Source organism: Ahaetulla prasina, chromosome 3 (assembly GCF_028640845.1).
Source record: "Ahaetulla prasina isolate Xishuangbanna chromosome 3, ASM2864084v1, whole genome shotgun sequence".
NCBI classification, from domain to species: Eukaryota; Metazoa; Chordata; class Lepidosauria; order Squamata; family Colubridae; genus Ahaetulla; species Ahaetulla prasina.
The window spans coordinates 156,381,453-156,402,755 of NC_080541.1; the positions used below are offsets into that span (position 1 = coordinate 156,381,453).

The 21,303-nt window shown below is 37.6% G+C and overlaps 1 protein-coding gene across 2 annotated transcripts in view; it reads left to right on the forward strand.

The window, feature by feature from the left end:
* The window catches only part of ZZZ3 (zinc finger ZZ-type containing 3), a 50,206-nt gene that overhangs the window by 5,127 nt on the left and 23,776 nt on the right, over positions 1–21,303 (forward strand). The window contains exons 2-3 of one of the 2 annotated variants that reach the window (XM_058177132.1): positions 2,165–2,293; positions 13,655–15,198. In XM_058177132.1, the coding sequence (XP_058033115.1) occupies positions 13,706–15,198 (1,493 nt within the window). In that variant the 5' untranslated portion in view covers positions 2,165–2,293; positions 13,655–13,705. The remainder of the gene's footprint in view (positions 1–2,164; positions 2,294–13,654; positions 15,199–21,303) is intronic. The other variant, XM_058177133.1, reaches the window with a different exon arrangement.

The following is a 21,303-nucleotide window of genomic DNA, read 5'->3' on the forward strand; positions in this document are numbered from 1 at the left end:
ATTTTTTTCATATACTTAAGATTAAGGGGTAGCACACCTAGGTAAAGGTATCCAAAGATTACTGTTACCAAAGAGCTAGTAACAGTAATTATGAAATATGTATATCAATGCAGTAGGGAAATGGGCCAAGGTGTGTAAAACCCAGAGGAAATTGTTGAGATCCCCCAATCAGCATTGCCACTATAGTTTCATAACCAAATTTGTGAGTCTTGCTTATCCTTTAATTGCCTGGTTAAATTAAAAATAATCAAAGGCACTTTGGAAGCTCCACAAGAGTCAAAACGCAATCCACAAAATCATCTTTAGGAAGTCTCTTAAAAGGCATTAGAGGGTGATTGCATTTTGGGCATACTACTGTGCCTTAGTGATGTTAAACTTTCAAAATGCTTTTGAAAAGGAAAATGCATTAATTTTTAAAAACATTTCTTGAACAGCAGTGTCAATAAACAGGATGCATAGTATACTTCATGCTTTAAAAAAGAATCGGGCTGTAGATACTATTATTGGCATGGCTTATCCCAAACTTTTATTATTTGACTGATGCTGAGATTATTTTGATAAATTTTATTTATGGGAATTCGTTTTTAATGTCTATTTCTTTGTGCTATTTCCATTATTTATATATTTACTGTTTAGTAAGTTTTCTAGATCAAATAGGAACAAATGCATGCTTGCTTGCATCCTTATAATTTTAAAACATGGGGAGGGAAGAAGGTGGAAAATAAAGTATTAAGCCCAAGAAACAGTGTAATAACAAAATGTTCTTATTTATCTTGCAATAACCTTGGAATTGCCTCTAAAAATTGTGTGATTTGCCTTTTTATTTAAATTCCGTTGAAATTTTTTTTCTTTAATATTTTTGAACAGCTATATAGTTCCACTATTCTACAGGAAGTAGATTTGTATAGTCCTAAAACTTTGCAGCAACTATTTATAATTGTTTAGGGTTTTTCCCCTCTGCCCTCTCCATCCACTATTTACACTTCCTCTATCCTTTTTATATATTAGAGAATAAGGTTAATTTAAAAGATACACATACACGTAACTGTACAGAGGATTATCATTACTTGTCTATATAGATAGTCCATATAGATCTATATAGATTGTTTAGGCAACTGGACCTGCGATATTGCTATTCAGTGAAGCAATTGCTAAGTTAAACCACACCTGTGCCTTTGTTTTACAGATCAGCAAAGGTCTTAAATGCAAGGAACGGTTACAAAGTTGTTGTTTTTTTTATTGCTACTACTACCACTACATTCATGTCAGGAGTACCAAAGCGCTTCCAGGTTAAAAGGATTAAATATTAACATCGCCATTTGGAGTTCCTTTCATGTCCGCATTAGATTGCCCACTAACGTGGTAGCCATCCATCTATTTATGGTTGCCCACTTTTGAACTGCTGAGTCAGCAGGAGCTGGAGCATGTGTTGGGAGCTCATCCCATCCCATAGCAGCAACCAGGTCTCAAAATGCGAGCCTACCAATTGTAAGCCTATCATCCTAACCTCTCCGTTCCTTTTTATTACTGCAAAAGGTAACTGTCTCAGTCAGTCATTAAACAATGACTAACTGTATTCACAGAAGTACCAGCTTTCTTAATGAATTTGAATTTTGCAAAAGTTAAAAATATATATTTAAAAATGGTATTAAAAGGACAGCAAAATAATCCCTTTCAATTAAAACTTAATTTCAGTTGGAAAATAAAAATTGGGGCATGAATATAGAATCACCGATTCCCCTACCTAGTACCTCATAGAAGTTCAGGACTTTAATACCCTGTTTAGCAGGGCTTGGCTTAGAAAACATTGAAAATTATCTTTAAAAACAGCTGTTTCTTGGGAGTTGTTTGCTTTAATCATTTAATAATGCCTAAACTTGATCTTTATCTCTCTCCCTCCCCCCTTCTGCTCTTCCTATGTACCTTTCTCATATCTTACCTTCATCTGCTTTTATTACCTCCTCCTTTTCCTTTCCTAATGCTGTTACTTCTCACCCCATCTCCATCCCATTTTATTGTTTATATTTCTATTTTTTTAACTGTTTCTTGTAGAAGGCAGTATTGGAATATATGTATTATGTATACATTTTTCTTGTCTGGACAAGGCTCTACAGCTTTCATTGCAAGGTTTTTCAGAAGTGGTTTGCCTTTGATCCTTTCCTAGGGCTGAGAGAAAGTGCTGTGTCGTGTCCCACTCCTCCGCTGACAGCTGGGTCAGGGAAATCCGAATCAGGCTTGCCTCTGCAGCTCTGCCCAAAGTCCTAGCAAAGTCCTCAGAGCAGGCAGGAGACCAGTAAGTGACTTCAGCAAGATAAGTTTGACTTTTGCCTGACTCAGAGACTGCCAGAAAGTAGATCCTTTATATAGGCCATGGGGTGTGGCTCCATGACTCAGCACTCATTAAGGCCTGCCCCTCCCTTCCCTCTGTTGCCTCTGCCTATCCAATCTTCTGATGCGAGGATTACTCCAATCAGCTGTTGGGAATAAACCCTCCTCAGGCTCACATGCTGTGGAGGAGGGGGAGGGGTCTAGCTGCTCCGTTTGCCTGGGCATGGAGTCAGGGCTGGGGCCGGGAGATTCTCCTTCTTCTGCAGTTTGTGTGGGCATGGAGCCAGGACTTGGGCCGGGAGGCATACATTCCTCAGTGTTCGGGAGCAGGTAAGAAGGCCCTGGCTGCTCTGAGGGCGGGCAAGACACAACATGCTGGCCCAAGGTCACTCTCTCTCTAAGGCAGAACTAGAATTCATTTTCCCACTTTTCTCATCTTATGCCTTAACCACTACACCAAACTGGCTCTCATGCCTATATATGTGTGGTAAAATGCATAAGAGGGAATGGCTATATATACAGAATGGCTATATATACTTTTATAAAAGGGATAATGTTGTGGGCAGTTCATTAATTATTCATTTTTATTGGTTTATTGGTTTTTGATCTTGCTTCTCTTTCTGTTGACCATGGGTGCCAAACCTGCCATGTCACGTTGCCACGTTGCCGTCATGTGATGTTTTATGAGGTTTTATGAGGTTTTCCCATTACAGACCTGGGGTGGCGTGGCCTGCGCGTGACGCATCTGGCATGTGGGCCACCAGTTTGACACCTCTGCTATAGACATTTCATTACCAGCCTAGGTAACCTAACCAGTGCATGGAAAAATGGAGCTTATTGGCATTTTATATGTGATAGACCACAACCTTAAACACCCAAAGAGCCATTTGGACCAATTTCCCACAGAAAAGAAAACACCGGGAGCTAATAATTTTAACAACTGGTGTGACTAGATGGGTGTCAGTCTCACCCAGTCACATGACACCACCACCACCACCACCACCACTACTCAGCCGGTCATTAGGACAGAGAACCAGTTGTTAAATTATTTGCCCCTCCTGGCCCTGTCTCACCCTCCCCTCCCAGCCATATCCAGCCTCGGATGTGTTGTTCACCTTTCTCTCTCTCTCTCTCCCTCCCTCCCTCCCTCCATATATATATATATATATATATATATTTTTTTTTTCTGAGATTTTCGCGGGTGTTTGTATGTAGATCTTTGGTTATTTGGGTTTTCTCCCGCCTAAAATTGGAAGTGTCTTGGCGACATTTCGACGAATCTCATTCGTCATCTTCAGGCTTCAGCTTCGTGCTTCTGGGAGCAATGTGTGATTGCAGCTGTTTCTTCCTTTTTAACTGCTAGTGGGGGTTTGAACTGATTGGGTGGGAGCTTGGCTGTGCTCTGATTGGCTGGGGGTTTTTTTGTGCTCTGATTGGCTGGGGGTGTGTCCTGTTTGAGTGGGGGCTTGGTTGTGCTCAGATTAGTCTGAGTTGCAGGGGGATTTGAGCTGGTGAGCTGCATTGCTGTTGTTTGGCTTCATGTTTGTGGTCATGCTACATCTTCATAGTGGGTGTCAGTCTGCTGCATGTATGGATGGGATGGGTTTCAAATGGCTAATGTTGCAGCTGCGGTCTGGCTTCTGGTCCTTGGTCGTGCTTCATGATCAGTGTGGGTTTGGGTCTGCTTTCTGGGTGGATGTGTGGTGGTGACATCCTGTGTGGACCTCGTGAGTGTGGGTCTGGTGTCATTCCTCGTGTTAGGGACTCGTTTGTCAATAAGGCGGGTTTCAAATGGCTGGTAGGCGGAGGTATCATCTCGTTTGTTCATACTGTGTGGGCGTTTTCTATCTCAATGGCTTCTCTGATTATTCTGTTGTTAAAGTGTTCAGTTTTGGCGATAGTTCTGGTCTTTTTAAAGTCAATATCGTGTCCTGTGACTTTAAAGTGTTGGACCAGGGAAGAAGTTGGTTCCTCTTTTTTGAATGAGTTCTTGCGTTCTTCAATCGTGCACTTATTCTTCTGTTGGTTTGTCCAATGTATGTGGTGGGGCAGGCGGTGCATGGGATTTCATATACTCCTTGATTTTCTAACTCAATTTTGTCTTTGGGGTTTCTTAGGATGGTGGATATTTTTGGTTTGTGCAGAATGCTGTCTTGATGTTATGTTTGTGGAGGATCTTGCTGATTCTGCCTGTGGTGCCTTTTATATATGGGAGGAGGGCTGTGCCGTTTTCTTGTTCTCTGTCTTGGATTTTAGTGGGGGGTTCTGTTTGGATTAGTTTGGTAATCTTATTTCTCTGGAATCCATTGGATGTTAGTACGTTTGTGGGAGTGTGTAGTTCGGTTTTAGGTGTTGTTCGTCAGCTAAGCATTTTGTTCTAGAGATGAGTGTCTTGGCTCTGAGTTGATCTGTGCTGGGTGGTGGTGTGAGTGCATGCAGATAGCGGTTTGTGTGTGTTTTCTTCTGGTAGATGGTGTGTCCTAGAGAGCCATTGGGTTTCTTGTAGACTAAGACATCTAGGAAGGGAAGTTGGTTGTTAACTTCTGTTTCCATGGTGAACTGTATTTTGGGGTGTAGGCTATTGAGGTGTGTGAGGAAGTTGTCAAGTTTTTCTTTCCCGTGTGGCCAGATTATGAAGGTGTCGTCTACGTATCTGAGCCAGAGTTTGGGTTTGTGATCAGATTTTTCTAGTGCTTGGGTTTCAAAGTGTTCCATGTAGAGGTTGGCAATGACAGGTGAGAGGGGTGATCCCATGGGTGCTCCTTCTATTTGTTTGTATTTTTGTCCGTTATAGATGAAGTATGTGTTGGATAGGCAGTGGTTGGTCAGATCTAGGATGTGCTTGGGGGGGTTATATTTGTTTTGGATAGCTGTCAAGGCTTCTTTGATTGGCACTTGGGTGAAGAGGGATATGACATCAAAGCTCACGAGTAGGTCGCTGGGCTGTAAGTTTTGTTTCTTTATGATATCTATGAACTGGAATGAGTTTTTTACATGTGAGGTGATGGATTCTGCATAGGGCTGTAGTTGTTTGGCAAGAAATTTGGCTAGGTTTTGTAGAGGTGAGCCTATGGAGCTGACTATGGGTCTGAGGTTCCTTCTTTGTGTATCTTGAGGAGGCCGTAGAGCTTAGGGCATCTGGATGATTTCTCTCTGGGAATAATTCTTTGTTGGGTTTCTTCGCTGATGGGGGAGGCTTTTATTTTGGATGTAGTGGTTTTTTCTAGGTAGGTGGTGGGGTCTGTGTTTAGGGGCTTGTATGCAGGGTCTTGGAGTAGGCTGGTTAATTTGGTTTGGTAGTCAGATGTGTTCATAACCACCTTGGCGTTGCCCTTGTCTGCTGATAGGATTATTATGCTGGTGTCTTTTTTCAGGTTAAGTAGTGCTGTCTGTTCCTCTTTGGGTAAGTTGCTTTTGGGTGGCTTGCTGCTGCAGAGGATGTTGGTGATTTCGAGTCTGATTTTGTTAGCGTCATCGGGGTTGATTTTGGTCAGGCTGGTTTCAACTCCGCATATAATAGTTTCAGTGGGGATGTATTTGGGAGTGACTGCAAAGTTGAATCCTTTGGAAAGGACATCGGTTTCAGCTTTGGTGAGGATCCTATCTGAGATGTTATGCACTGTTTGTTTCATGTGTGGCTGTGAGTGGGGAGGGGTTTGTTTCTGGCGTTCTTGTAGTCTTCGGAGTTTGTTGGTGTGTGTGTCTGTCTTGAGGGTGGTCTGTGTTTCGGCTCTCCAGACGGCGAGTTGTTTGGATTTGTCCCAAAGTGCAGGGTGGATCTTGTTGCTGAGTTTGAGGTGAAGTGTGAGGAGATCTTTGTTGATTTGATCTAGGAGGAATCTTTCTGTGTGAAGTTCATTTCTGATTAGGGCCAATTCTGTTCTTTTTAGGATGCGTTTGGTGGCTGCAGAGTTTGCAGATTGACCCCCAGCCAATCAGAGCACAAAAAAAAAACCCCAGCCAATCAGAGCATAGCCAAGCTCCCACCCAATCAGTTCAAACCCCCACTAGCAGTTAAAAAGGAAGAAACAGCTGCAATCACACATTGCTCCCAGAAGCACGAAGCTGAAGCCTGAAGATGACGAATGAGACTTCGTCGAAACGTCACCAAGACACTTCCAATTTTACGCGGGAGAAAACCCGAATAACCAAAGACCTACATATATATATATATATATATATATATATATATATATATATATATATATATATATATATATATATATATATATATATATATATATATATATATTTGTTTTCTGAGGTTTTCATGGGTGTTTGTATATAGGTGTGTGTGTGTATATATATATATATACATACACACACACACACATACATACATACACACATACAGATACACACACACACACACATATGTCGCTCTGCCCTTAGCTGCTTTATTCATCCAGCGGAGTGGTGCCATTAGCGGCTTTGATTGAAAAGTGTCCTCTGGGCAGCAAAAGTCCCCCATGACTTATCTAAGTATTTTGTCTAAATATTGATTGACAGGTACTTACTGTGGAAAATCTGTTCATCTCAATCCTTGACCTTTGGTTGTTCTCCGTCGTGCTGATTGGATAATACAATTCATGGGTTGTTACGCTACTTCCTTGCTTGAAGCTGAGTCAATCATTTCTTTAGTCCTGCCTCCTTCTACTGCGCCTTCCCACTTTTGACTCAGCTTTCATGCAAGAAGCAGCAAGGAGAGGTGCTTCAGAAGGCAAAAAAGGTTTAGACCAGGATCCAACTGATAGAAACAAAATTAATGGTAGCAAAACCATGAGTAAAAAGACTGGGCTGTTTCTGCAGTCTTGGGGGGGAGGGGAGAAGCTGTCCAGCAGCAATCCCTTGAAAGCATCAGCTCTCTATCTACTATGGCTTTAAACTGAAAAGCCGAGACCCCAGGATATCATTTGAATAATAAAAGACCTAGAGTCTCTGCTCAGTTTAGGCTGAGTACGAACGGCCATAGAAACAAGGGCCATGCAGCAAAGCCCCTACGTGGGTGAGTCTGCCTGTCTCTCAGGAACAAAGGGGAAAAACATGGAGGATTACTCCAAGACCAGCAAGTGGGAAGGAGCAGTGATTCCCTGCTCTAAGCCCAGCTCAAGAAATGTGCTCAGAAGGGCCCAGAACTGCTGCAAAAGCAGCTACACTAGAGATAAAAGGAAAGTCCCTATTTTCCAGTAAGTACTGCAAAGCTGAGGAGAAAGAGGCTTTGGGGAGGCAGAAAGCCATTGAGAAAAGTTTTGTTTTGAAATGGAGGCGGAGCAAAAGGGGATTTCCCGCTTTTCAGTATTTCAACCAATAGAGATGGCACAGCAAGGCATTAGTGCCAGAGCTGCAACACCAGAGGGAGCTGGTGAGCAATCAAACCAAACAATCCTTTGTTTGGGAAAGGATGAATCATTGCTTGGATTGCAAGGAAAGTTTCAGGACTTTGGAAATCAGTGGCAATTTCATCCAAAGAGGATGAGACTGGCACCAGAGGCAACTGCAGGAGCCAGATCTCCTACACTTATGAATAAGATGAAGGCTCTGATATCAGAGGCTTTAACACAGGTCATGTCTGACTGAGTAAGAGGATCAGACCAGCCCTATAAATGTGGAAAGAATACCAGACCAGGATCACCCCTTGCCAGCAAGGAGGCAAAAAGGAGGCCTGGCGTTACAAAGATTTAACTCCTGTATCTCATCCACTCCTAGTGAAGTGTCATTTTCAGGAGAGGAGAAACAAAAGGAAACAGAATTCTCTGATAAAGAGGAAACTATGGAAGATACCCCAGCATTTAATGGTCTGTTTTGAACAAGTCTGTTTAAGCTATTGCTAAGCAAGGCCAAGGCAACAACTGGCATGGGCACTGACCCGATGACATCTAGGGTAAAACCATCCATGACAGACCCAGAGGATAGGCTCTTTGCAAGCCCAATGGTGGAATGTGAGACGGTTCCTTCTCCCGATCTGTTCAGAGAGGTGGTGCATGGGCAAATGGTCCAACCAGTGATTTTCCCAATGCCAAGTGGGAACAAAAAGATGTATAACGTAGAGCCAGAATTTGCAGTCTCTACAACCTCCAACAATTGATGGCCCAGTGGCTGCCTCAACATCCTCAACCATCCTAGCCAATGAAGCAGAGGAGGGCTTGAAAGAAGAGGACAAGAAAGTGGAGCATATCGTACATAAGGTTCACCAAGCAGAAGCATGGGCAGTCAAAGCTACCACAATTACCTCATTTTTCAGCAGAGCTGCTCTGACCTGGCTCCGGGAGATGCAAGACAAGGAACCACCTGGTGTTCTCCAATAACCACAGGATTTTAACAAAGTAATAGCTACTCTGGAACATCTGGGCCTCTGGGCGGAGAAACATCTTTTGCTCAGAGCAGAACACATCTTGGGGTCAGCAGACATACAGGTAGACTGGCTCAGCAGAACAAGACTGTACCACTCAGGGTGGTGTCTACATCCCAACCTATTCAAGGAGTTGGCAGAAAGATTCAGGAGTCCAGTCCGAGATCATTTTGCATCCAAAACGAACACACAGCTACCAAGATTCTACACGAGATTCCCAACTCCAGGAGTGGAAAGAGTCAACGCTCTCTGCAGCTCATGGCCAAGGGGACTGTTATATGCATTCCCACCACTACCATTGATCCCAAAAATGATCAGAAAGGTAATGGGGCAGAGATCCTGCTCATACTGTCACATTGGCCCAGACGGCCACGGTTGGCAAATCTGGTCAACCTGTTGGTGGCCAGACCATGGAGGATTCCCCATGGACAGAGTATCTCTCAGCCAGGGGGATCTACTACACCCAGAACCACAATGGTTTCAACTGACTGCCTGGCACTTTAACAGGTTAGATTAGGTCAGCTCAAGTACCCCACCAGGGTTATTCAGACAATACAGGCCTCTGTTCCTCCAATAGGAATTACGATGCCACATGGAGAACATTCTGTGGTTGGTGTGATAAGACACGTATCGAACCAACCACAGTATCAGTGATACAAATTCTAGTATTCTTACAGGAAAGCCTGGACAAAGGCCTGTCTCCAATACCTTAGATAGACAGGTAGCAGCGATAGCATCAGTCTTGGACTGATTTTATCTAGTGCTGGTTCCTGCTTATCTAAATATTGATTGATAGGTACTTACTGTAGAAGATCTGTTCACTCAATCCTTGACCTTTGGTTGTTTTCTGTCTTAAACAGTTTGTGCTTGGACCTTTTCTCAATGTGTTTGTTAATAGCGAATAACAAGACTAAATATATTTAAGGTTTATAATTTTATAAAGCTGTAACTTAGTTTCACAAAGAAGCTCCAATTTCTATCACTGATTACCTTGGAGTTAGCTTGCAGATACCATAGAGATTCTACCCCTGGATTGTCTGGGAAACAACACTGGCTGCATAAAGCTGGTGCCACTATTGAGAACTAAAAAATTTGATGACTTTGCCTGAATCTTTTTATGTTGCATCTTCTGATGTAATGGTAATTGAAAATATTAACCGGAGAACTGGTTTTGAGCAGCAAAATTAACTCATTAAGAAAATCATGATATTAACATCTTAAATAAGTGGGGTATATGCAGTCTCTATCTCCTCCCTTCCCCTCTCAAACACACACACACACACACGTGCGCGCACACACAGATTCACCCACCCTTTCTCAGTTCATATGCATTATATTTTGTGGATAATAGTTGGTATTCATTAAACCTGCACATTATTAATTGATTCTAGCTTCAGCTAACACTTTTCTGGGCTATCTTTTATTTATAAAATCTTCAGCATTCTGTTTTATCAACGGGAAATAATATAATATTTGGAAAGTATTTCAAAAGAGAATTGAAGCAGAGACAGCCACTGATTCTGTCTTTTGTATAATGTTAGAGGACCTGAGTATAATTCTTTAATAATGCTTTTATTATCAGCCATTACCAACTGGGGAATATGGATTATTGTCCAGTTTTGCTTGAAACTGATACCTTATTCATATCTCGCTGTCACAAACTCTGTTGGTTTTTCTGTCTTCACTCTTGAGGCACACATAGTTGAGATACACAAATACTGTGAAATAGCATTTTATTTTGTAGCCAGAAATAATTGTAAAATCAAGAACCAAGCCGATTCAGCATTGATTAAACATCTCCATTTACTCATCTGAGTCTCCCTATTCCTACTCCATATTTCCTTTTTAAAAAGTTCTGTAATGTATCCAATTTATGTGGCAATTCTTTTGTTATTTTAAAAATTGGCTTATGCTATCCTTATACATGGTATTCCATGTTACTAGAAAATAATGCAAAATGATATATGATTTGGAGACATTATTGCTCATTGTTAATTACTGAATATCAGTAATTTAAATAAATAAAATCAGTAATATATTTTATATCACTCTTGAATTTCCTGGAAGATCTTCATCAAAAATAAAATAAAGGACCACTTCAATTTAGCAAAATTTAGATTCTTCTGCCTGTATATCTTTTTTAAAAGATGAAGAGAGGATCATAAGTAAATCATTACTTTAGTGTATACTTGAATTTGTATAAATTATTCAAGATCATAAAAAATACTTTCCAAATAATCTTAGGAAAAATTATTGAATTCTGGTTTGGTAACTTTCAGAGATTGTGTTCTAACCATATAGAAGGAGCTGTGGGTTACATATTCAGATAGCAACATAAGTACAGGTCGTCCTCGAGTTACGAATGTAATGGAGTCTGCCGATTATATTTGTAATCCGAGGATTCATTGAAGTGAATCATGTGCAATGAAACATGAAAATTCGTTGCTTTTGCCCACGCATTTGCTAATCAAAAGCGGGTTTTTAAGTCCATGAAGTATTTCAGGGTAGGGAAGGCCATGGGGGGCCTAGTACTTCTGACAACCCAAGGCCCCTCCTCCAATCCACCGAGAGATCCCATGCACCTCTTCCCACTCTTTGGCGTCCCAAGTGCTTGGGCCTTTCGTCACCAACCGCTAACTTACTTTTCGTGCCACGTTTCAAAGCCCCACACTGCTCACACTTGCCTCCTGTGCAGCCTTGGGTGCCAAAGCCCTTGTCCAGCCAGGCAGAGAAGCACTTTGCCGGCTTCTCATTCCCTGCTAGCCCCAGCCTCTCTCACAAGTGGGTGTGGCCCTGCCCCCCACTTGCTGCGGTGCAGAACCCACACAAATTTCACAAATTGCTCCACTATGCAGCTGGAGATCTTGGTACACCAAGCCGTGCTTCGTGGTGTTTGTCCGCCGCATAGTATCAGCTATCCTTCCCTTCCGTTCCCCATTTTGAGAGATAAACATTTAATAGGAGATAAACAAGATTGAAGTCTATTAAGAAGAAAGAGAAAACATTCTAATGTATGATCTTTTAATTGAATATATTAAAATGAAATAATATTAAGAGAAAAGCTCATTTAGCTATCCAATTTCAAATATAGGAAAAGATTTCAGATGAATGAAGCTGGAAAAGATTATAATATCTAATGCTTTGCCCCCATAAACCACAAGATGGTGCTGGCACAATACTAGCAGGACAGGATTTAGCTTCCCAAGTGATATTTATGAAAAACACACAGCCTGTAACTGCAGTATAAAGTATTTTCTGCAGCCCAGATTTGATTTAGTAATTAAAGCTACAAGTTGATTGCCTAATTTTCATAAATTTATAAAGTGACAATATTAACTGACATCCACAGTGCACAACCATTAAATTTAACACCGTTTTTATCTAACTCTTGTCTTGTTCTTCGGAGATTGTAAAATCCAGTTCCCTTTCTGCTCTAGTTGTAAACCAGAAATTTCTGCTTTTCCAGAAAATTAATTGGAGACTTGAAATGTTGATAGCTCTCTTGCTTTCCAATCCTTGTAACACTTTTTTGCCATTTTTCTTTCAAGAATTTTCTCTGCAGTCTCCCCCCAAAGAAAACAAAGATTTTTCCTATCTGGGATAAGAATGAGTGGGGATTTTGATGTAGCGTGTGACACAGATCATGTCACATACATAATTAATTCAAACCCATGTGCTAGTTGTTTCTCATTTAAATTGGTTGGTTGTGAAAATTGCATTTCACAACAGAACCTGAAGTCTTTAGCTTATTTGGTTATTTAGATATTTCCTCCTCTCATATAAAACACCAGAGCCTGCTTTCAGAAAAGTTTTTATTGAACTGATCTCTCTGAAAAGAATCAGTTCAAACGAAATTGTGTTCCTTTTATCTGCAAAGAATTTAAATAAATTTAATTCCTTTTCATGACTTTTTTTGCTATTGTTTTTTTTGTCTCTTAGAGACATGTATATTCCAATTTTACATCTTGTTAAATGCTGCAAGTACTGACCCCATTACAGAAATATTGTGCATTTTAATACTCCACTAGCCTGTCTTTTTAATTAAAAAGTGGGAAACAATTTTAAATATGCTTTTTTAAAAATCTCTGACTGCTTTCCCAGTTCCAGCTTTATTTGTGCCTGATCAACAAAAACCCACAAATTTAGTATCCAGTAAGTATAATACATATCTTCTATTTTAGTTCCAAAGTACTTAAAATTCTTACTGGTGAATTGATAATAATCTGATCCATTATTTAATGTATTTATATAAGTTTCTTCTTACATCTTGTGAAAGACTTTCTACTGCAATATTTGTTAATTAAAATAATAGTAACAGTGATAACTTCTTTTAGTTTTGTTCATAAATCATATTTCTCTTCAAGATCTGTGTTTTTCATAAATATTTTAAATAATTTTTTGCTTCTTAAAAAGAATAGTACTGATAACAGTATAACTGCAAACAAAAAATACAGATACAATTATTGACTAACATGATCTGTATAAATAACCATTAGTCAATATAAAATTGGATTAGACAAATTAACCCCAGATTAATATGAAACCTTTCACCTTGTTTTTTTAGAATAAGAGTAATTAAAATATTGATGGTTATCATTGTTTTTTAGGTTTTCCAGATTTTAATATTTGAAAATTTATAAGTTATTGCTATCATCGCTTGATAGGACGTTGCACAATTTCTTAAATGCACTTGTACTGGATTTATTCAATTATAGCAGAATTTTTTTATCTTATTTCAGAACTACTATGTAGAAATCATGACTTATTATGAAACCTATTGCCAGGAGTTACTTCTGCAGCTAATCTGTTATGTATAAATAGGAGTGCTAATATAGAATTTTAGTACTGTAAAAATATATATGATTTGTCATGTTATCAGAATAAGGAAACTACTATGTTAGATAGAAGTGCAGTTATACAGTTACTGTATGATTTCTATAATGCTTTTCTCATTGTTTTGTTCACTTTTCTTTGAAGGTTTTCGAATGAGTGGATCATGAGGAACATACTTTAGGGACTTGCCATAGTATGGCTGCTTCTCGATCTACTCGTGTTACAAGATCAACAGTGGGGTTAAATGGTTTGGATGAAAACTTTTGTGGCCGAACGTTAAGAAACCGTAGCATAGCTCATCCAGAGGAGGTTCCTTCTCTTCCACAAATAAGATCAAGATCACCAAAGAAGAAATCAGAATCTCTGCAGACTCAGAAGGGAAATAGCAATGGGAAAGCTAATGATGTCAAGCAGCAGAGTTCTAAAGAATCATGGGTAAGCCCTAGAAAGAGAGGCCTCTCAACTTCAGAAAAGGATAATGTAGAGAAACAAATTGTGGAAAATTGTGAGAAGAAACAAGTGGAACCTCTTTCACCAGTTCTAAAGAGAATTAAGCGTTGTTTACGTTCAGAGGCCCAACATAGTTCAGAAGAAGTGCTACCTTCTAAAACAGGGAAAGATCGGTTGGAATATAAAAATTCAGTATCAGACAATGTCACGATCAATCCAGGGCCTAAACGAGCTTGCCGATGTCTTATATTGGACGAGAGTGATAAAAGGGAGGTTAAAAAGGTAACTGTTTGTGCAGAAAAATTAAATCATTCTTCAGTAACCGAAGAACTCATAACTTGTCAATCTGTCAATGGGGTTAATGGGAATGGTTCAAGTGCTACAAAGTGTGGTGACTGTCAATTGGATGGAGCCACTGCACAAAACAATGCTGATTCCTGTTCATCCGAGGAAAAACATACAGCAAAAAATGGAAATACATCATCATTTTTTCATAGCAGAAATAAGGAGGACAGTTTTATAGACCACAGTGTGCCTTGCACAAATTCACAAGAACAGTTAACCTGTGAGGACCATAAACAAATAAAGAACTGTTTGTCTGAGGAAACTGTTGATCAGATACAAGAGTCAGGTACGGGTACGGGGTCCTTTTATGAAACCCAGTCATCTTTGCTAAGGGATTCCGAGGAGGAAGTAGATGTGGTGAGTTATAGCACTGCCACAAAAGAGCAATCTGAAAACACCAACAGCAACCTGGACAGTTACGATAATACAACTGCTTCATGTGAACCTGAGCCGCCGGTTTTGGACTGTGTTTCAGTTCCAATTTCATCAACATCAGAGTCTCAAGAACATAGGTACACTTTGAGAACATCACCATGGAGGGCAGGCTCAACAAAAATTAGCCCTATTAAACATAACTCTCCATGTAAAGAGAATGGACAGCTTGAGGAGAACAATCATACTGTCCTTGAAAAGAATGTGGAATCAAGTGTTACCAATATCAATGGATCTGGTGCAAACACAGAAATTGCTCCAAGTGAAAGGGAAAGTTACTGTGATTCCAGAGAACACCCAAAGGAAGGACTAAGTAAATCAACTTCAGAAAATAGACTTGTTACTCCATCCCTACCATCTGCCAAAGAAAGTGCCAGTCTTCATTCTGTAGAAGAAGAGGAGGAAGAACCTGACGTGTATTACTTTGAATCAGATCATGTGGCATTGAAACACAACAAAGAGTATGTGTAAATATGGTAACCATGGATTCTGCTTTTTTTGTTTGTTAATCAGATTTCTAGTTTTCAAAATTTCTATATTTACCCTAGGACTAATTTTAAAAAAACTGCTTTCTTTATAAGGCATTTTAATTTTATCTAGTGGAAAAGTAGCAGTTTTTAATCATTACAGCTAAGGAGCTTTAGATGAATCTGATTCAATATAGATGTAGCAGGAAATTCTTTTTAAAAGGTACGTTCCTGTTTGGAGATTTATTTGGAAATAGACTTTGTACACCACAAGTTTCATTTTAACATTTTAGGTTTTATCATTATCATTATCATCATCATCATCATCATCATCATCATCATCATCATCATCATCATTATTATTATTATTATTATTATTATTATTATTATTTAATATAGAAACATATTTTAGAAACCCATCTAATATCTTACACATTTATTTGAATAATAAAATCTTTCAGTTTGTGAATTAGGAGTAATGTAGATCAGCTGTACAAATATGATACTTGTCATTTTGACAGGTGCAGACCAGAAAGCATTGATTATTAAATTGACCTCATTCTCGCTCCAATTTTGTTATTTGGTGCACTGGCTCGGGATCAGTAATAGAGATACAAATATATGAAGTTAGTCTAGAAGGAAAATTCTTTTTCCTTAATCAGTTAACCTTTGTAAAAGATATTGAAGTGACAGGAGTTCACCCTTTTCTACTTCCTAAATCTTTTATTGAAAAAACAAATTGGTAACACTCACACTTCCCTTGATGTCCGTGTGTTAGTAAAAAGTGGATGTGGCTATTAACACTCACTCATCTTTGGGACTACTTTGTATGTTAGGAAAGGCAAAAAGATTTTTAAAATTTCTGATAGTATCAGTTTAATTCTGCAGTTTTACATACGTAATCCAAGACCATATTTATCTAGCAAGAAACAAGTTTATATTATATTTTGTAATTCAGATATGTTTAAAGTTATAATTATTCTTATATATGTTGTTATTACTATTTAGCAGCCTACAAGATTTTAAATAGTTATGGCAACAGTTTTCAGCTGAGTGATTGATTTTAAAACCAAAATTCATTTTGTTACTTAAATTGAAGTGAACATCTTAAAAAGTTATGCTATCAAATCACTTTTTTTTGCCTTTCAGGCTGTAAATTTGTTTGAAAATGTTTACATTTGTTTGAATTGTCTTGGCTTTGTAAAGGAAAGATGCAGATTGTTTTTTATATCTAGAACAATATCATTAAGGGAAGTCTTTCAGTATTATTTCAAAAACATGTGTTTTATATAAACTATATGTTTTTATATTGCATATTGGTTTTGTCTTTTAAAATCTGAAGGATTTTTGGTTTGTGATTTTAACCTAACATATTTTGTAGATTTTAAAATTTTTATGATGGTTTGACTTTCAAGTTTAAGTTATGTTAAATCAAGTTCAGTTAAAATTTAGTTAACCACTTTGTGAAAACCATGTACTGCTTTTATTTTCAAGTGAAAGTCTGCTTTTTTGTGTGCCAGTACTATTTTAATAGATAATGTTGATAAATTGCATGCATAACTCTTTTCTAAAAAGAAATCCACAATTTAGTCAAGCAGTTTCATTTGGGGCTTGCTGAACCGACAACTAAAATTGAAGACTGGTGTCAAATTTAAACCATTTGAAAAGTTGTCTTTGACTTGCATAGATTGATTATTATATTAATTTGAATATATTTTCAGCACACTTGAAAGCAGATGAGTATTGTTCATAGGTACAAGAATATCACAGCTGTGGCTAATTTGCAGGAAACTGTTAAATGCTTGAGAAGGAAAAAAATAGTTCTTTCAATAGCCAAATCAACAAACCATCTAATTCCTTGAGAAGAACATGGATGAAAAATTGTATGAAAACTGCAGTTATTAGCAAATGTCAACAGCATTGATTTGATATTATATTTTCCTTTTAGGATAATTTCAAATATGCAATTTCTTTTTCTCGCCCAGCCTACCTCTTTTTTCCTGGTGAATCTTCTCTGAAATTACTTCTAATAGGCCAGAAATCAATTTAAATTTCATGAAATGATTATTTCATGGGAGTTCATTAAAATTAGGTGCCTGAGCGCACTACCACATACGACCTAATTGCTGTGAGGAATTGTACTCTGTTGCTTTTTCCCACTTGCTGCAGATATGTCTCAATTCCTTTTCCAATATTGTATTTATACCATATTAATTTTATATCACATTTCTAACTTTGAATTAGTCTGTTTTAGGTAAATTCTAGTGTCAAATTGGCACAGCTGTGCAGTGCATTGTTTTTCCCCTAAAACAATAATTTAGGGAAGAGGAAGATAAAAGAAATTAAAAACCTGGGAACCAAGGTTATGAATCAAGGACATTATCATTCTGTTTACCTGATCATGATTAACTGCATTTATTTAGAATTTTAGCTTATCATGCCCAAGCAAGTTGGAATCATAGGTCAGCTTTTGCTTTGAGGTTTTGAATAAACCAGAAGCCTGTGTTTATATATAACCGCAAAACAAACTATAAATATAACCATCTATTTGATTAATTACTTAGGCTGGCAGGTAGAAGTCCAATGATCAAACAGTGTACATAAGACACTTGGCTCTTCCTGATAAGCCATGCTTCTGAACAAATATGAGCTATGCATGGGCACCCTACATTTCTACTGGTTAACTTTTGATCTTTATATAACCTTTTAGCCACTTTTGGGTTAGGTTCTGCTGCAATTTGGATTTAAGCAGATTTTACCTGGATTTTTAAAATTTACCAGATAAACCCAATGACTATATGCTTATAATATGCAATTTCATAACAGAATATGCAAGAATAATTCTCAGGGAAATTACAAACTGCTATTTAATTTAAGGAAATACTTTAGGAAATGGACTGTATCTTGCCTGTGATTTAGGCAGTTTGACGCTACAAGTAGTTCTCAATTTGTGAGCAGTCACTTAAGAAAATTCAAAGTTATGATGGACTTCCCTCAAGAATTATTTATGACCTGGTTTTGACATTTTGATCGCCACCATCACCACCTGAAGCCATGTAATTATATTTTGACTGTTTCATAACCGACTCATGTTTACAGCCATTTATAGCCTGCGGTCACATGACCATGGTTTTTCTTAACATCATCTTTTTATTATTTTGTAAGCTGCTCAGAGTTGCTTCAGTAGTGAAATGGGCAGCATATAAAATAAATAAATAAATAAATTTACAACCTTTATTTTGCGATTGGTGCTTACTTCTGATTTCTGGGGGGGAAATGCCCATTGGCTAAAATTTACTTAACAACTGTGGCATTCGCTTAGCAACCACAGCATTTCTTTATTGACCACCACAAAAAGTTGTAAAATCAAGCGTGATCAAATGGCAACCTGCTTAGTGACCAGCACGATTTACAGCTGTAATTCTGGGTTTGATTATAGTTATAAATTGGAACTGCCTGTATATGTTACATAAACAGCTGTTGCATAAGGGTCCATTCATTTATAGTAACAGTTTGCAGTTCTTTTTAATAAAGTGTTGTGAAAAAACTATCTGTTTGAACAGATGAAGATAAACTGGTTGATCTGCAGTTTCTTTGGATTCTAACATTTATAAATTGAAACTAATAAAGGAGTATGAAATTGTAGGTGAAAACTTGGCACATGTGACCTATGTCTTCAGAGTGTGGCAGTGTGTGGCAATATGAGTTCTGGGATTAATCTCTTGCCTCAGTGTTTGGGGATGATGAGAGTTCAACAGTACTTGAGGTGCTATAGTATGTCCACACTTTCCAGAGAGGTGGGTTTTGTTTTTTTTAACATCTTTTAAATTGTAATTCAGCATTAGAATAAACCCGTACATTTTGGTCACATACTGTATTCCATTTTGAATCATAACATCTTTCCTGGTTTCTAGGGAATTTTGTCTGAGAAAAATAGCTAGAAAAAGTCACCATTTGTTATTTAAATAAGGAAAGGTTCACTATAGATCTGATTTAGATTTCAAAGTAATATTATGAAGAAATACAAATGATTTTTTTTTTCTGGTTTCCTATTAGCATTCTTTTCAGGATTTCTATTTTGTTATGATAGACAGAAAATTAAAATAACAGAGAACATACTTGGAAGAGAAATCTGATAACAAATATTGGCGCATGAGCAACCTGGCACATTCTTTGAATATTTACATAAGAGAGGCAGTTAACTGAGAAAAGAACTTTAACTGGGAAAATAAAATACCCCATGTTTCCCCAAAAAGAAGACCGGGTCTTATATTAATTTTTGCCCCAAAAGATGCATTAGGACTTATTTTCCGGTTAGGTTTTATTTTCAGGGAAATATGGTACTAAATGCATTTGTCTGGCTGATGATCTTAACGGGCTTATTTTTGGGGTAGGGCTTATATACGAGCATCCTGAAAAAAATCATGCTAGAGCTTATTTTCCAATTGGGTTTTATTTTCGGGGAAGTGCGGTAAAAACATTCAATACTGCTCTTAGTATAGCTTAGGGTGGGTTTTTTTTTTACATTTTGTGTATAATTTTAAAATGTAGCTTGATTGTATTTTATGTTTGTGTTATATCTGAATTGCAGAATTTGGTTCCATATTGCAGAAGAAAAATAATTATATGATTAAAGATAATGCCTGAAGCCTACATGAGCACAGCAACTATTTCAAAGCTTCTTGTTCCTCAGGATCCTGAGCAATCCTGGAAAAAAAAGATTTGGCTGTCTGCAAGCAGTTTGAAAACCTATAAAACAACAGTTTTTCTTTTAAACAGAAGGCTAATGTGGAATCAAAAGCACTTTTTCAAAATCATTTCCATAATGCGTGTTCCACTTTAGAGTTTATATTTATTTAGATTGCTTCTCTAGGATACTTACATTTTTAAATGAAGTGTTTATTTTTTGGTTTTTAAGTTTTAGCATAAAAGTTGATAATGTCATTGTGCAATATGCAATGCAACATGTAATACCTTTAATTAGTTGCATGAAAAAGTTTGAGTACTCTGCTGTATATATTTCAATGAATCCCTAACTGAATGGAAGTTAGCACAACCTTTATTCTTTTCTGTTGAAATAAGTTGAGCATGACATCTTTCTATAAATTTGAATGTGCATGTACTATTTATGTCAAATTTACAGATGTTAAGATAAGGAAGCAGTGAATAAAACTGGTGTAGATGTTTGGGTATTCTTTCAGTTGATTCCTTGCTCTTTTTTTAATTGTGAAGTTCTTAGTAAAGCCCCAAAGGATGATTGATTCATTAGTCTTCAATTAGCTTTGTGAAGACAGTTCCATAGGTGAGAAAATATTCTGATTTTACAGCTTCTCAGCTTGTGATAGTTTTGTCTTCTTGCAACAATAATGAACCTCTTTATGCTTCAATAACTGTCAAACATTGAAAATGAAGATTTTCTTACAAAGCAGAAATAATAATAATAATAATAATAATAATAATAATAATAATAATAATAATAATAATAATAATAAACCTATTTAAAGAAATCCAATCTTAAACTGAGCAATTCCAACTGCAAAAACTGGCTGAGAAACAAAAGTTATTTGGAATTGCTGAGGCAAGATCTGGGCGAGAAAAATCTCTGCTAGAACCACCCCCCAGATTTGCAAAACAGTTCATTGCAGATCTTCCAAAAACTGATTTCTTACATCGATAATATATGTAACTTACAGAATGTTAACAGATTGAAATACAGTTATTTTGACAGTTCAGAATGCAAAAATAATAATAAAATATTGTTATCTAAGTTACTTTCCAATTTCAGAACAGGTAGGGTAAAAAATCCAATCAGTGTCAGGAAGTGGGTTGTATTTTGTTGGTTTGTAACATTTATTGGCTACTCATTAGGGTACCCATTAGTTTACCTTAAGGTAACTTGGTGTTGTATGAAGTATGTATGCAGTACAACAATTTTGAAAAAAAGAGTTCCAAAAGAAATTGAACATATTGCTTTTTGCAGTTTGCCTTTGAACAGTATTTTTTGTTGGTTATGTTATAAGCTGTTGTCTGTATTTGAAGATTCTTGTGTTAATGCATAATTTTTATTGTATATCCTGGTCGATAGCTTTAGTTTTAGCA